This window comes from Neomonachus schauinslandi, chromosome 4 (assembly GCF_002201575.2).
Source record: "Neomonachus schauinslandi chromosome 4, ASM220157v2, whole genome shotgun sequence".
NCBI classification, from domain to species: Eukaryota; Metazoa; Chordata; class Mammalia; order Carnivora; family Phocidae; genus Neomonachus; species Neomonachus schauinslandi.
In genome coordinates, this window is record NC_058406.1 from 10,820,511 (window position 1) to 10,837,041 (window position 16,531).

Here is a 16,531-nt window from a genome sequence, read left to right on the forward strand (position 1 = left end):
GAAACAAATAGCCAAGATTGCTACTTACTTTTCTAAAAACCAAGCCAGTTACAAGATACTTTGCAGCAGCACCTCTCAAACTTAGAGGTGCCCAGGAAGCACCTGGGGAGGCTGTTAAAATGCAGATTCTGACTCGGGAAGGTCTGGGGGCAGAAACTGGCATTCTGCATTTCCAACCAGCTCCCAGCTGGGGCTGAGAGCACAGGTCTGCAGACCACATTTTCAGCAGCAAATCTTGGAGGAAGGTTTTCCCAAAGTTACCTGATAAGCACCACCTGGACACTTGTTAAAAATACAGATTCTCAGGCCCCAGCCCAGACCCACTACATCAGAATCTCTGGAGAAGGCCAGGAAACAGCATTTAATGAACCGGTTCTCATCTTTGTCCAAGAGTCGGCCCTTTTTGATATTCAGGGACTGCCATGAATTTTTAACTACTTCACTGCCACCACCCTAGATCCATGGCTCATGACTTTGGCTGCCCTTTTGTCACTTAGGGCATTAAAAGGTCCTAATAATGCCTGGCCCCTCTCCTCCCACCCCCATCCCCAGGTTCAGCTCTAATTGCGGTGAGGGTGTAGCTGGGATTGTAAGTGCTCCTGGGTGGTTCCCAATATGCAGCCATGGTTGAGAACCACGGCACGCTGTCCCGGCTCCCACCCACCTGGAGACCACAGCCCCAGATCTGCTGGACCCCCCCCCCCCCCCTGAGGAGGGCTGCACCTGACACCCACTCCACCTTCCCTCAGTCGCAGCTGCGTGTGTCCGGGCGCCCCCCCCCCCCCCCCGCCGTCACACGCACCAGCTCTGCAGACCTCTCTGCCTCGTTCAGCCTCTGAGTCATGCCCAGTTATCTCAAGAAATCTCTCTCCTCCTTCTACCTCTTCTTCTGTTTGCCCCTTTCTGCTTTTTATGAAGGAAAAGACTAAAAAGGGAACACTAAAAATTGCATGTGGTTCCCTGAAGGCAGTATTAACAATAGCCTTAAATCAAGGTGAGCCCGTTTTGAAGGTCAGTTCGACATGGAAAAAGCCAGTGTCATTCAAGAGAGGAAAACAAAACCAGAAAGAATTGGAAATCTTCAAAGTCCTCACAAAGCTCTCCACCTGCTTCCTTGCTTCTCCCTGATTACCCTCTCCCTTTCCAAATGTCTTATTTGACTTTTAATTTGGGGTTGACTTTTTCCACTGCGGGTGTGCAGTATTTCGACCCCACCGTGTTCAATGCCAACTTGGGCACAAGCCTGGGCCTCCCAGATGCCCATTTATAACCTCGATCCTGATGCAGACAAGATCCTGAAGCCAGCCTTGCAAATCCCCTTTAAACAGAATGAACCTCAGTGCACACCACCGCACGAGGAGGGGAAAGCACTATCAGGTACCCACCCAGACGGTACCCTGCTCATGGTCATTATTATCCCATTGAGGGTCATCACTCACCAGACACTTGGTAGATCAACTTGACCCGAGGGACTCAGCTGAAAGTACTGTCCGAGACTTAACAACACAGGTCCCAATTTTATTTTTATTTTTTTTAAAGATTTTATTTATTTGAGAAAGAGATAGAGCACAAACCGGGGGAGGGGCAGAGGGAGAGAGAGAGAGAGAGAGAGAAGCAGACTCCCCGCTGAGCATTGAGCCTGACTCAGGGCTTGATCCCAGGACCCTGAGATCATGACCTGTGCCGAAGGCAGACGCTTAACTGACTGAGCCACCCAGGAGCCCTGCGGGGGTCCCAATTTTAAATGAACCTTCCTTACACCATAAGACACCATCACCCCCACCCTTTCTAAAAATACATGTGTCAAAATTCATTAATTAAACTCCTTCTCATGAATCCTGATTCATTTGAGGACTGTTTGAAAAGTAAGAAATTCTAGGTTGCTTTATCAAGCTAATCCTTTTTTGTTATGAAATGTTAACAACATGCACTTAACTTGTGCACACACTCATGATTTAGATCAGGGTCAGCAAACTTTTTCCATAAAGAGCCAGATAGTATTTATTTTCAGTTTCACGGGCCACGCTGCTCTGTCGTGACTGCTCAGCTCTGCTATTTGGTGCAAAAGCAGTCATAGGCAATCTACAAACAGTGAGCAAGGAAGTGTTCCAATAAAACTTGAGTTACAAAATGCAGACAGCAGGCCAGATTTGGCTGGTAGGCTATGGTTAGCCAAACCCTGGCTTAGAAAACAGGCTCTCGAGTCAAATGGACCAGGATTCAAATCCCTGCTCACGTGATTTGCTAGCAAATTTGACAGATTCCTTAGTCCCTCTAAGTCTGTTTCCTCCTCTGCAAAATAGAGATCACAGAAGAAATGACTGACCCTTATTAATGAACGGTGATCACGTGCCAAGGGGTCTGTGTTCAGCCTCTCATCTGCCCCTCACATTCACCCAATGCAGGAAGCACTATTATTGTCCCCATTGTACAGATAGGGAGACTGAGGCTTCTATCACTTCTCACCTTCCTAGGGTCATGCACCTGGAAAGGCCCAACCTGGGGCTCTGATCTGGGCCTGTCTGCTCTGGATCCCTTGCTCCTCGCTACCCACAGTCTCCCCCATGGGGTTGTTGTAGGAGTAAAGAGCTAGCCTGTGCAGTGCCTGGCACAGAGTCCAGATTCCTGCCATGGTAACTATGTCTATTAAACAACAGTCATTGACTTTCAGGCTTTGGAGGAAAGCATTACTCAAGAGAAAAACAGAGCAAAAGAAGCTTTAGAAGAAGAACAGAAGAGAATCCAAGAGCTGGAGAATCGTTTAGCCTGCCAGAAGAAGGTATGCTGCTGGGGGAGACAGAGTCGGCCTGAGCCCAAATCGAGGTCACGCACCCAGGGAGGACCAACCTGGGGCTCTGAACTGAGCCTGCCCACTCCGGATCCCTTGCTCCTGGCTGCCCAGTCTCCCCCGTGGGGTTGTGGTGAGCAGCGAAGGGCTACCGGTGTAGTTCCTGGCACAGAGTCCAGGTTCCTGCCATGGTAACTATGTCTATTAAACAGTGGCCATTGGATTGCAGGTCTGGGAGGAAAGCATTACCCAAGAGAAAAACAGAGTGAAGGAAGCATTAGAAGAAGAACAGACCAGAGTCCAAGAGCTGGAGAATCGCTTAACCCGCCAGAAGGAGGTATGCAGCTGGGGGAGACAGTCGGCTCGAGCCCAAGTCCGGCTTGCGGGCCACGTGGAAGTGAGTTCTGAACCACGGATGATGGGGGTAGAGCGTGGCAGAGCTTTCCTACTGTGATCTGTCCTTGGAAGGGTTTGGCTACTCTGGGAAGCAGTGGGGCTCAAGGAGAGAGCCCTGGAGTCGTAACTTTGACAGCCAGTTGGAAAAACTGTGAACATGCAGACATAGATAGAACTTGAGAGACAAGTTGGCGCTGGTGACACAGCGTCTTCTGCATGGAGACTGTGTCCCAAAGCATAGACGGGGAGGAGGTATAGGGTCCTGGGACTTCAGGGCTGTGTCAGTCCTCCCAACAACATCCTAAAATCATCCAGCCTTCAGCTCCACCATCAAGGAATTTTGTACAGGTCAGGGCAGTCCAACCCAGTGGTGATGCCTTGGGCTGGCAGAAAGTTCTTCTTTTAGGTTGAGCACAAGCAAACTCTTTCTCCCAGAAGAGCATCAATCCCCCACTGGCCTCCCAGGCCCCTGCAAGGCCTGTCCACCTCCTCATCCACATAATGACCTTTTAGAGGCTTGAAAATGAGACATCTGCTCCTTTCCGGACCCAAATATGCCCTTGTTTCTCCTGGAGCCTGGCCTTGGTCCCCTCCTCTGGCCTGCTCTGTTCTCCAGAAGGCACAGATTGGCAGCTCACTGGCTGAAAAGGGCCTGGGGACATGTTACGTTTGGCCCCCAAGTATTTTATTTTGAATTCATAACATTTACTTAAAAATCCAGATTTCCATCCTCTCCTGAAAAGTCAGAAAATCTGGCCCCATTTCCACTTGGCAGAAGTGGATGGGAGCTCAACCAAGCAGCAGGGATTTCCCACCGTCCCCACCATTCCCTGTTGCGTTCAACGCAGCCCACTTCCTTGCTGGCACCTGTCTGGCCCCTATAGACATTTGAGTTTGCAACCCCTGCTCTGTTTTCTTCCCGAAGTGCGGTGGCCAGAATCGGCCCCGGTTCTCCAGCCATGGTGGCCCAGGGCAGGACTTTGCTCCCCTCTTGAAGATTTTGCACTTGTACTGACGCTCCCAAACCAACTTTGGGGACCGCTCTATGACATCGTCGGCTCAAGCTTGCCTTGTGGTCACCCTTGGACCTCGGAGTCTTTTTCACATACTGTTCTCATGAGCTCTTGCACCCCAAGGAGCACAGAGGGGTGAAGAGTGCAGGCCTTGCAGCCACGTGAGAAGCAGGTGCAAATCCTGGCTGGACGACCTACGGGCCTCGGCAGCTCGCTCAGGACCCTCCTCCTTTTGGGGTGGCTGCAAGGGTCGGCGGTCATGCACAGTGAAGCATTTGACCCAGAGTTGCTGCTCGGTCAGTGTAGCTGTTAGAATTATCACAAGCCCTTCTCTCCCTATCGGCCCCCTCCCCATCCTCACTGCCCAGAGGGAAGTTCTCGCCCACCCACCGCTGCCAGAAAGACAAGGAGGCGGGCCAGGCAGAGCCCGTGCGGTCCCACCTGATCCAAGGAGGGAAGATGTTTATGTGCCAGGTGTCACCTGGGGTCACCTGTATGGCTGTGCTCGGCGGCCTGTGTAAACAGTGTCACAGAGGCCTGGCCCTGAGTTATCTCTCCAGGGGTGCTGACAAGGAACAGAGTCTCCCAAGGGTTCACGGGGGCCAAATGCCACCGAGAGGTCAACAGCTCAGCTCGAGGGCCCGGGGCAGCCCTTGAATTTAGAGATGTCGAGGTCATGGGGGACTTCAGGAGAGAGATTTAAGGAAGAAGGCGTGATGGGGTCAGCCTCACTGCAGGGGAGGAGCTGTGGCCGGGTCACCCCAAGCCTAGGAAAACGGCAGCCTACCTCTCCCAGCAGAACCTCTCTGTGGTTTCTTGACGGGGAAATCTGAGATAAAAAGTCCCAGGCACAGACTTTAATCAACCTCAAATGGTGCTTTGATTTTTCTTTTTATTAGGCTTTCTGCCACATTATCAGATGAATCTTTAAGGACAACAGAATGCTAGGCCATAATGCGAGTTCTGGGGTAACGTTAGAGGTGAACTCCCATTACCTGCCTGGGAACTTGGGAGCAGAGCGGCGGAGGGGGCCAGGGCCCGTGTGTGTCAAGTCGTGCAAAGACGATCTTCCCCTTAGTGCCCCTCTCGGCTGCAAAGGAGCTGCCGAGAGCAAAGTCGTGAGTATAGATGCAAGATCAGATGCAGCAGAGCTGACCCTAAGTCACTGGAGAGTGCTTGGGAGTCTCTTCCACAAATTACAGGAAACCCCGGCCCCCCCACCCCCACCCACCAAATGTTCAAAAGCAGTGTGCCAACTCCCATGATGCTACTGTTCTTCTGCTTTCTTTAGGGCTGCTATTGGGATTTTTTTTTAATGACTTTTCACTACAAAATAGATAGTATTTCAGCCAGGCTCATCTGGGCAGGCTAATCTCTGGGACCCTAGCCACGGGTTATAATGGAAACCATGTTCCAAGTTCCAGACATCTTACGGTCAAGCTGGTGCTTAGAACTCAACCCATTTGAAAGCTCACGTGCCCTTTCTTGCAGGGACTAGAAACAGGGGCCTTGTGGGCAATTTCTATCCTTTGCGATTGGTGTTAGCCATTTACTTCCTAAATAAAATTCCTTGAGCACGAGTACCAAACCACATTTTTCCCCATATGCCCTCTTCGAGCTCCACGTGTGAGGTCCACCCCCACCCCTTCTAGAAATGGGTGTTGCGGCTCATGAGTTCAATACACTGTCCGCATCTTGAAACCTGGTTCTCTTTAGGAGATTTATTTTAATAATAGGATATCCATTATTAATGAGATTCTTCTCCTTATCAGAGCGACTGCCTGGCGCAGTGATAATAAGACAGACCCGGTTCCCTCTGCTCACGTGCTCCCTGCCGAGGGCCTCCGGATGCAGGCCGTGGGCCGTCCTCTGCACAGGGCTCAAATCCTGACCTCACCTACAGCAAACTGCATGACCCCTGGGCCTTCCGCACCTTTCTGTTCCTCAGCTTCCTTGTCTACAAGCTGGGGCCACTAACTCGTCCGCTAGGGTCACCGTGATAGGGTTCACTGTGTGTGACGTGCTGGCCGTGGGCCCCAGCAGGGGATACTCACCACCCCCCAGCGTGGGACCTGCTATCACTATTAGTGACATGGCCAGAATGAGCAGTTTCCCCGCCCGAAATGCACAGGCAACCGAAAAGACTGGTCGTTGATTTTCAGGTTTTGGAGAGCAGCATGGCCCATGAGAAAAGGAAAGCAAAGGAAGCTTTAGAGACAGAAAGGAGAAGAGTTCAAGATCTGGAGAACCACTTGACCCAACAGAAGGAGGTATGAGGAGCAGAGAGATAAATGGGCCATAGCGGCCAAAACCCCTGTGGAAGGAGCTCTGAGGCCAGACAGGAGGCCATGGTTCTACGCCCCAATGGAGAATATGGCAGGCCAGTGGGCAGGTGCTGGGTGGCACTTCTGTGGGAAGTGGCCAATGTCGAGTACAACTCACTAGTTGTATGACCTAGGGCAGGTCACTTAACCTCCAGGGCCTCAGTTGCCTCCTCTGTAAAATGGGCATGGTAACAGCCCCTGCCTGGCAGGATTAAATGAGTAATATAGACAGAGGACTTAGACCTGCACCTTGCACATAGATGGCCCTCTACATAAGCATTCCCCACCCAGCCACCGAAGGCAGAGAGATGTGCTCCAGAGAGAACCCTTGGGTTGGCGTCTGGGTCAGTCCCTCAGCCAGCAACCCCTCCTCCTCACGGAAAGGTATTTATGACACAATCCAGCATGGGCACCGTAGAAAAACACTCAGTCCCAGCTCTGGTCTCCTGGTTTCATAGATCTTTTATAGAGACACAAACAGTTGTGGAGTAAGATGGCGTAGACCGGTACCTGACAGGCTCGCATAGCAGTCCCATGAGCAAGTGCCGGAGATCCGGAGCGGATGAGAAGTGCACCCTCAGGGAGAGGGTGACAATGGTTTGGGCAGGCCCGAGCGCCATGCCTGGGGAGCCCTGGAAACGTCCACCTCTAGCCACCTCCACCAGCCTGGGGACGGGGCCCACCAGCCACACCGGCCTGGAGCAGTCATGGAAGGCAGGCCTAAGGCTGAGAGGAGGGATGTCACTCAGGTTAACCCAAACACCCCAACCGCCCCCCTCTCCCCGCAAGAAGTCAAAGAAGGAGCTGGAGGCCAGGGCGAGAACTCAGTGACCTGTGGTGGCAGCTCCGTGAGCTGGGCTCCAAGGCCGCAGGGGGCACCGACGTGGGCTGGCCCTCAGGGAACTCCCAGAAACAGAGTACTGACTCATGAATTGTTCATTTCCGTTCCATTCACCCACCCACAAGTGCTTCCCGAGCGCCTAGCATGGGCCAGGCCCTGCTGGGCGTTGGCGACACCACAGTGCACAGTCCTCCCAGAGCTTCCACTCTAGGCTGAGGGACAGACACCACATACCCAGGGGCACACGAGAACTCCAGGGCCACAAGCCTGTAGGGAAGATCAAAGGGGTGGGCTAGAGAGTGGCCCCATGCAGGGAGGGCCTCTCTGAGGAGGTGACACTTGAGTGAGACCTGGAGGGGAGAAGGAGCATGAAGGGAACATCGGGGGGGGGAGAAAATGCCACTGGGTAAAGTGGCCCAGCTGCAGGGGACAGGGACCTCCCTTAGCCGGAGGGACAGGGGCAGCGGTGTGAGGAAGGAAACAAAGCTGGAACAAGATGGAAGCCAGATGAGGGGTTCCGGGGAAGAAAGCCGGAGGGAGACGCAAAGGCGGTAAAGCAGGAAAGCTTGCTAGGCAAAAAGTGCCAATTCTGGCTCAAATCCCAGCTCTGCCCCAACATGCTGTTTGACCATGGGCAAGTGCCTTGCTGTCTCTGTGCCCCCATCTGTAACGGTGTAGTGGCAGAACCACCCTAGATGTTTGTCATGAGGAGTCAGTGTATTCATTATGAAGTACCTGCCCAGGTGAGGTCAGCGTCCAGGTGGGGTGGGGAGGATGGTGTGGGTCCAATGAGGTGGGGGGGGGGGGGGGGGGGCAGACAGTCCAGCAAAGACCTTGGCAGTGGGACTGTGTCAGCCCGTGCAGGGAGTGAGGTCAAACTTAGCAGCTGTGCCTAGAGTGTCCCTTATACAGATGGGCCAGGAGTGGGGTCTTGAGGCGCTGGCTCCCGCCGTGGTGCGGTGGACACTGTGCCCGACTAGGTATGGGCGTAGAAGCAGGTCTCTGCCTCTGGGGAGGGTGGGGTTTTAATCAGGATGACACATAAGTCAAGGTCCAGAAGCCGAGGGGCCATATGGTTAGGGCAGGGCGCTGGTGTCCCAGCGTGCACCGCCACTCCCTGGTGGCGTGACCTCTGTACATTATCCGTCCCCTTACTGCCTCGGTGACAGCCACCATGTCCTCACCTGCAGAATGCAGCTCGCTGGGCAGACGTTCTGGGGGTTTGCCGATGAGATGCATGGATGCGCTCAGTGCCTGGTGCCCAGCAGTCGTGTTGCAAGCATTTCAAGAGGAGTCAGTGTCAATCATTATTTTCAACTGCGACACGCCAAGCGGCGCAGAATCCCACGGGGCACGCAGAAGGGGGCCAGCAGCCTCTTCTGGCTGGCAGGGTGGGGGATGGGCAATCTTAAGCAGACATGGCAGCAGGCAAATGCCAAGCTCGTGCAGGGAGGTGAGTCAGAGCCCAGGTGGGGCTGGAGGCCTGTGCAGAGCAGGGCAGGCGGGATGGCAACCGCAGACACAGGCTCTGATGGCAGGACTGTTGGAAAGACTCTTTCTCCAGGGCCACGCAGCCCCAAAGCCTCGTCCTACCCCCCAGCACCGCATTCCCTAGGACAATTTGCAGTCATTTTTCTTTTTGCCAAATAATGTATGTTCACGCAAGAAAATATAGAAGATACAGACCAGCGAAAAGAGGAAATGTAAATTGCCATAATCCCAATCCCCCAAAATAACCGGTATTTACATTTCAGTACACATCTCTTCAGGCCCTTGTCTATGCATACATGCATATATTTAAAATATTTTTCTGTGAACTTTGTGTTTGTATGGGAGCATCACTGCAAGGATTCCAAGCTGCAAATTGAGTTTTCCAACCCCCCCTGCACTGTGTACCTCCTGGGGTTTGTGTAGGTGAGGCTGGTTCTCAATCCCCACCTCTATGTCACTGGACCCGCGGGCTACATGTTCTCAGTTCCAAATGGTCCTGGACATCAATTTTTGGACCCAAGCCTTTGAAGGCTGGAGAGAGCCTGAAGCCACAGGTGTGTCAGGTCTGCTGGGACAGGAGGTGTCTCCCCTCCACTTTGCCTCTCCTGCCCCACCTCCCAAGAAGCCAGGTACTTCCCAAAGGAGGGCCCACATTCCAGTTCAATTAGTGGCTCAGTGCCAAATGCCTTGACCCGAACACTCACCAGCACGTCACTTCCTGAACACAGGCCCGAAATCCTGAACGATGAATAACCCTCTCTTTTATGCGGTGACAAACAGACATGACCTTCAGGTTCTCGCCGCCGTGGTGGGCATGCCAAGACTCCCACCCCTCTCTCCCGTGAGCATCCTGTTCCCTGAGCCCTTATTCCCAAGCCCTGACTCACTGATCTGGGCAATTACTAATCCTGGCTTCCCTCATGGTGCCCCTTCCCTTCCTTCCTCGCGTACACTCCCTCAAACCAGTTGTCCCTGACTTCCAGATTTCAGAAAGCAGCCTCGCCTACGAGAAACACAAAGCAAAAGAGGCCATAGAGAAGGAAAAGAAGAAGGTGCAAGATCTGGAGAACCACATAACCAAGCAGAAAGAGGTAAGAGTCTCAGAGAGGAGCAGACACGGAGACGCCCAGCATGGTTAAGAGCAGGGCTCTGGAGGCAGGCGGTCTGGGTTCGAATCCCACCTCTGCCGCTTTCTGCCCATGCAATCTGAGGCAAGTGTCTTACCATCCCTGTGCCTACGTTTCCCTAGTTATGAAGTCCAGATAATGACCATAGATCAGCCCCATCGAGTGGTGAGGCTTGATTGCTCACAAGCTCATAAAACACAGAGGAAAGTGTCTAGCACTCAGTGAATGCTCTGTGTGTCGGCTCCTTTTATTATTATTATTATTATTATTATTATTATTATTATTATTATGAGCTCATAGCTGGGATGTGGAGGGGCAGAACAGAACCCCGCACTGTCCCCCTCCTCTCCCTACTATCCTTGAACAGTGTGTGGCCTCAGCTGCTGGGGGTCACAGAGGGGATGTCAGGAGAGGGATGCCTGAATTTCCCACCACCTGGACAGCAGCGTCTCCGCTGACCTTGTCCCCTTGGGTACCACGACCTGCCCAGTCAGACCGCACTGATGATTGTTCCTGGGAGGAGCAGACAGGTTGTTGATGGGACCCTGTCTTAGGCACCTCCACGCTGTAGGACAGAATTCACTCCTTCTGGGTCCCAACAGTACAAGGGACACACACACACAATGGCTAATATCGAAAAAGTCAAGGCAAGGGATTCAATACACACCCTGACAATAGGGGGTTAAATTTCAATGCAGGTAAACACAATTTCAGAGGACTTTGAAGACCAGATGGGACGAAAAAGGTCTTTGCGTCTATTCACATCAATCTTAGATCATTTTCTTTAAAGCAAGATTCCCAAACATTAGCATGCATAGAATCACTTGAGGCGGGGTTGGGGGGGCGGTGTTTAAATGCCCATTTCCTGAGCCTTGCCCCCAGAGATTCGGATTCACCGTCTAGGGGGTGGACTCAGCAATCTGCATCTTTAACAAGCAGCCCCACGTGGTGCTGGTGCATTTGGAACACCGCTGCCCCAGAGAGATGGGCATCAGTAAACCACATCTGCATGACGTATCAGTCCCAGGCACGGCTTCCTAAGAGGAACCTTAACCAACTGGAGCGTGCCCAGAGAAGGCAGACCAGAGTCGGGGGGAAATGATGCAGGGCTTGTCAGCCGAGGCTGGTGCACTGAGGGAGGGCGGGCAGACACTGCGGGCCCACAGAGCCCCAGGGGCGCAATCTGTTCACACACAGCCTTGTTTCCCCAAACGATTCACCATGGATCTTCCATAAAACACTTCAGTTCGGGGCAGGAGGAAAGGAGACATTAACATTTTTAAAGTAGATTAGTGAGGACATCAAATGGATCAGGGATGAGACTAATGCCAACAAAACCCCACAAAAAATAAAAAAGATAAAAAATGAACGTGTATCAGTGAAATCAACAAACGGTCAGTTTTTACTCTAACAGTTACAGCGAAAGGGAGGGCTCAGGGGGCTGCACAATTCTCTGGATCAAAGTGAACTGATGGCTCGTGGATACTGAGCCATTCTCGGTACTCAACCCAGAGAGAATCTGTCCTAAGGATCATCAGATAAAGGACTCTGCTGTGCATTCAACACCCTCAACAGCCTCAGGGAAAACAACAGTGACATCAGAGGGCGAGGTCTCGTGACGGCCCTCCAGGCAGACGGGGGGCATCACACCGGACAAGGAGAAACGGGACCCCTCCCCAGGAAATCCCCATGTACCAGGAAATATCAAGGAAGGGCAAGGTCAAAGAACCACCCAGACATAGAGTTGCTTATTCACATGCTGTTTTACTCGTATACACAGAAGAGCAATGGGCACAAAGAAAGGAGAGCGGGGAGAAGAAAAATAAATCCAGACCCGGGGGCACAGTCAACTTTGTTGTCCTGTCCTTGGGTCAAAGAGGCTGAGCGGTTGGCAAGGAGCAAAGACGCCTGGCAGTGCGTTCTGCCCTTGGGCAGCTTTGCGGCCCATCAAAGAAACCATCGGTTTGCTGTGGATTCTCGGGGACAGCTGGAGTGTTTCGCTGCAGGTGACAGGCGGCTCCGTGGGATGCCTGCCCGCGTCCCTGGTGCGAAAATGGATTTTTCTTGTTGTTTTTAAATCCATTTCCCTTCCCAATTATAAAAGGAGCAACTATTTACAGAAAATCATTAGGAAGAAGATAAAAAACTGCCCATGATTTCCACTGAGCAGAGTTACCACTAGTGACATTTTGATGGGCTTCCTCCCAGGCCATCTACACGTTGATCCTTATTACAGACATCGCAAACATCCATTTGTTACAAAGTGACTTACCCTGTTACACTGTGCACACTGACCTGGGTGCTGTATTTTAACTGAATACATTACCAAAATGTCTCTATGGCATGGAACATTCTTCCACGACCTGCCACGGACAGCTGACCAGGGTTTGCACTGCGTTGGGTGGACCCCAGTTTATTGACCTGTCCCCTGTGGTTGGGCCCTGGGACTGTTTCTCATTTTCCACTCGAGTGAAAAAATGCTTGGCTGAACAGCCCTGCACGTCAGTCCTTGCGAATGTGTGTGGTTACGTCCTTAGGATAGATTCCCAAAAGTGGAATCGCCGGGTCACAGGGTGTAAACATGTTCAGCCTCTTGATACACGTTCCCAAATAAAAGGTCCTACCAGTTTATCCTGCCAGCAACAGGGTCTGAGAAGACCCAGCACTACATCTCATCAACTGCTATTTTACATTGGATGAAATAATGTTTGTGAAAAGCCCGCCTACAGTATGATTCCAAGTCTGTGACATTCTGGAAAAGGCAGAACTATGGAGACCGAAGACCAGGGGTTGGTGGAGGGGAGGGATGACTAGATGGAGCACAAGGGATTTTCAGGGCAGTGAAATTACTCTGCACTATACTATAATGGTGGATACGTGTCATTATACATTTGTTCAAACCCGTAGAGTGTACAGCACCGAGTGAACCCTAGCATAAACTACGGACTTTTGGTGACCGTGTGTGTCAGCACAGGTTTATCAGTTGGAACAAAGGTACCATCTGGTGCAGGATGTTGATGATCCCGCACAATGGAGGGGAGAGAGCGTATAAGAGAGCTCTGTATTTTCCTCTCAATTTTGCTGTGAGCCCAAAACCGCTCTTCAAAAATAAAGTCAAGTAGGGACGCCTGGGTGGCTCAGACAGTTAAGCATCTGCCCTCAGCTCAAGTCATGATCCCAGGGTCCTGGGATCGAGTGGGGAGCCTGCTTCTCCCTCTGCCCCTCCCCCACCCTGCTCATGCTCTCTCTCTCTCTTGCTCAAATAAATAATCTTTTTTTTTTTAAGATTTTATTTATTTATTTGACAGAGAGAGACACAGAAAGAGAGGGAACACAAGCAGGGGGAGTGGGAGAGGGAGAAGCAGGCTTCCCGCCGAGCAGGGAGCCCGACGTGGGGCTTGATCCCAGGACCCTGGTCTCGTGACCTGAGCCGAAGGCAGACGCCCAACGACTGAGCCACCCAGGTGCCCCAAATAATCTTTTTTAAAAAATAAAGTCAAATAAATAAAGTTCATGAAGCCCCCACCCAGGACCAGTCACAAAGCTTACATTCCGCATGGCCTGAGGAGGGGCTCCCGGAGGAGAGTAGAATTTGGGGAGTCCAGGGCTGGAAGAGTGGATCCAGGAGGAGGGATGAGGTGTGCACGGATGTGACGAGGGGAGTCCACCTTGCCGGAGCCCAGAGGGAAGAGGGGAGGCCATCCCTCCGAAGCCAGGGAGGGATGCGGAGGAGGGTGCTGAAGGCAGATTCTGTGGTGAAGGGGTAAAGGAGCTCAGCACATTTATCCTGGAAAATAGATTTAGAGAGAGACATGACAGCCCTCCTCAAATATTTAAAGGGCTGTCTCATAAAAGAGAAATAAAACTTGCTCAGTGCACTCCAAGTGACAGAACTGAGCTCAGAGACCAGAAATCACCAGGAGACAGTCTCAGCTGGAGAGAAAAGCAAGCTCTGTAGTAACTGGGACCTTCCCAGGAAAGCATGGACTTTGGGCTGAAAAAGGGACAATAACAGAATGGAGTTCACCTCCTTTCTGAAAATGGGGGGCCGGGCCAGGGGGCGGCTAGGGGAAATATTCATTCCTGAATTTCTGTTAATTTGATGTTTGCTGTTTGTCCAGGAAATAGACTTAAAAGTACAAAAAGAAGATGTTTTAAATAATAAATTAAATGATGCACTGGCCATGGTAGAAGAGACTCAGAAAACCAAGACAGCCGAGAGCCTAAGAGCAGAGAGCCTCACCATGAAATTAAATGAAACGTTAGCTGAACTGGAAACCGCCAAGACAAAAATGGTGAGTTGGTGCCTTCCGGGGCCGGGAGAATCTTTCCCTCAATGAAGGATCGCAACGCTGGGAGAATTCACGATTTAGACCAGGGGCTCTCAGCCTGGGCCCTGCTGGTGCCCCAGGCTGGTTAACCCTTTCTTGTGCGCAGCCGTCCTTTGCATCACAGGATGCTTAACATCGCCCCAGGTCTCACCTGCTAGATGCCAGTTGCAGTCCCCCTCCAGACATGTCAACCCACAGCGTCTTCAGACTTCGCCAAATGTCCTTTGGGGGGCAAAATCACCCTCTATTGAGAAGCACTGGTCTTGAATAAAAAGTGAACTGAGGCTACAATGCCCTCTCTCCAGGAGTTCTAAGATGTTGTAATACAGGGTCCTCACAGGATCAGGCTGAAGGACTGAGCAGCCCCAGACCTTAGTAATCAATGACTATTCCACAGACTTTAAGATAATGTTTTAAAATTTAGTTCGGCATTCAAGGCCCTCCACCATCAGGGCTCAATATTGCACTCATTCGTCATTCATACATTCAACCAACAGGTCTGTGGGCAAGGAAGTAATGAGGACTCATCTGGCCAAAGTACGCAAAGTGAATTTGAGAGAGACTGGAGTTGGAGAGGCCAGCTCAGGCTGTGGCAAGACAAGACATCTCAATTTAGAGGAGGCATGATCGCTAAAACTGTGTGTGTGTGTGTGTGTGTGTGAGCTTCAGGATCAGGGGCTGCGGCCCAACATGTCAGCTGGGAATAAGGAGCAGGAGTCTGATGTCATCAGGAGAGCCAAGGAAGGAGTGGTCAGAGAAGCAGGAGGGGAGCAAGGATGAGGCATCGAGAAGCCCCGAGAAGAGCCTCAGGAAGGGCAGGGCGGCTGAGGGAAAGGGTCCAGCTCACCTCTTGGTGATGATTGGGACTTTTTGCTTTTAAGAAATAGAAATTTGGGGCTCCCGGGCGGCTCAGTTGGTTAACATCTGACTCTTGATCTCAGGTCTTGATCTCAGAGTCGTGAGTTCAAGCCCCACGTTGGGCTCCATGCTGGGTGTGGAGCCTACTTTAAAAAATGAAAAAGAAATTAAAAAAAAACACAAATTCATTCTCTTTTTCTTATAAAATTGTTCATTTGTTAATTCAACAAATACTTACTGAGCATCTAGGTCTAGATGCTATGGCAGGGATCTAGGCACTGGTGCCGTGGGTACATTGGTAAATAAGGAAAAGTAAGTTTCTGCTCTCCTGGAGCTTACATTCTAGTGGGAATGGGAAATAAAGAAACAAGATCATTCAGATGGTGATAAGCACATCGCGGAAAATGGAAGCAGAAGATGGAATAGAAAGTGTCTCGGTCTGCTCCTTTAGACAGGCAGTCAAGGAAGGGCCTCTCTGAGGGAGGTGACATTGGAGTTGAGACCTGAAACATGAGAAGGAGTCAGCCATGCAAGGAGCTTGGGGACGAGGAGAGTACTGTGCAGAAGGAACAGCACGTGCAAAGGCCCTGAGGTGGGTCCAAGTTCCATGCCTGTGGGTGCAAAAGGAGCATATTGCTATTGTCGTCCTTGGCATCACACCCAGCTCCCAAGATCACACTAATGATGTCCCTGTTTTCCCAGCTCATCATGGAGGAGCGGATACAGCTGGAACAGCAGACAGTGAAGGCCCTCCAGGAAGAACAGGACTCACAAAAACACGGATTTGAAACAGAAATCAGGGAATATAAGGAGCAAATCAAACAGCACTCCCAGACGATCGTGAGCCTCGAAGAAAGACTCCAAAAAGTGACTGAGCACCATAAAAAAATAGAAGGAGAGATTGCAACCTTGAAGGACAGCGATCCAGGTCGGTCCAAAGAGAAGCTGAGGAAATCTTAGCGTTCGGGGCAGGTTCTGATTATCCCGTGGGTCTCAATAGGCTGATGATGGGCCCAAAAAGGCTGCACCTCGCTTGAACACTCCTTTTTTCCCTGGAGGCACCATTTTCTTCCCGTTGCACAACAAGGTTAGGGGCCCTCGAGGCCCAGGTTAGACAGAAGTCACAACAACAGGACAGGACGTCCTTTGTGCTGAGCCAGCGAGCCAGTGGAGATGCACAGACTACCAGGCCTTTCAGAGCCTTCTCTCTGCCCTCAGGAGTTTGCGACTTTGTCTAATGGCCTTTCATAACCAGCTTTAAAAAGAAATCCAAAAGGGGCTGAGAAAAGAACTATGGGTGGTGAGCACGTACTCACCCTAAATGACCGAGGCGACGCAATGCATTGCAAAGACGCTGAGCTC

General features: G+C 51.5%; 1 protein-coding gene across 1 annotated transcript in view; it reads left to right on the forward strand.

The window, feature by feature from the left end:
• Positions 1 to 16,531, forward strand: part of FHAD1 (forkhead associated phosphopeptide binding domain 1) — a 120,980-nt gene that overhangs the window by 79,151 nt on the left and 25,298 nt on the right. The window contains exons 16-21 of the mRNA XM_044913813.1: positions 2,672 to 2,779; positions 3,018 to 3,125; positions 6,360 to 6,467; positions 9,837 to 9,944; positions 14,102 to 14,275; positions 15,872 to 16,097. Of these exons, the coding sequence (XP_044769748.1) occupies positions 2,672 to 2,779; positions 3,018 to 3,125; positions 6,360 to 6,467; positions 9,837 to 9,944; positions 14,102 to 14,275; positions 15,872 to 16,097 (832 nt within the window). The remainder of the gene's footprint in view (positions 1 to 2,671; positions 2,780 to 3,017; positions 3,126 to 6,359; positions 6,468 to 9,836; positions 9,945 to 14,101; positions 14,276 to 15,871; positions 16,098 to 16,531) is intronic.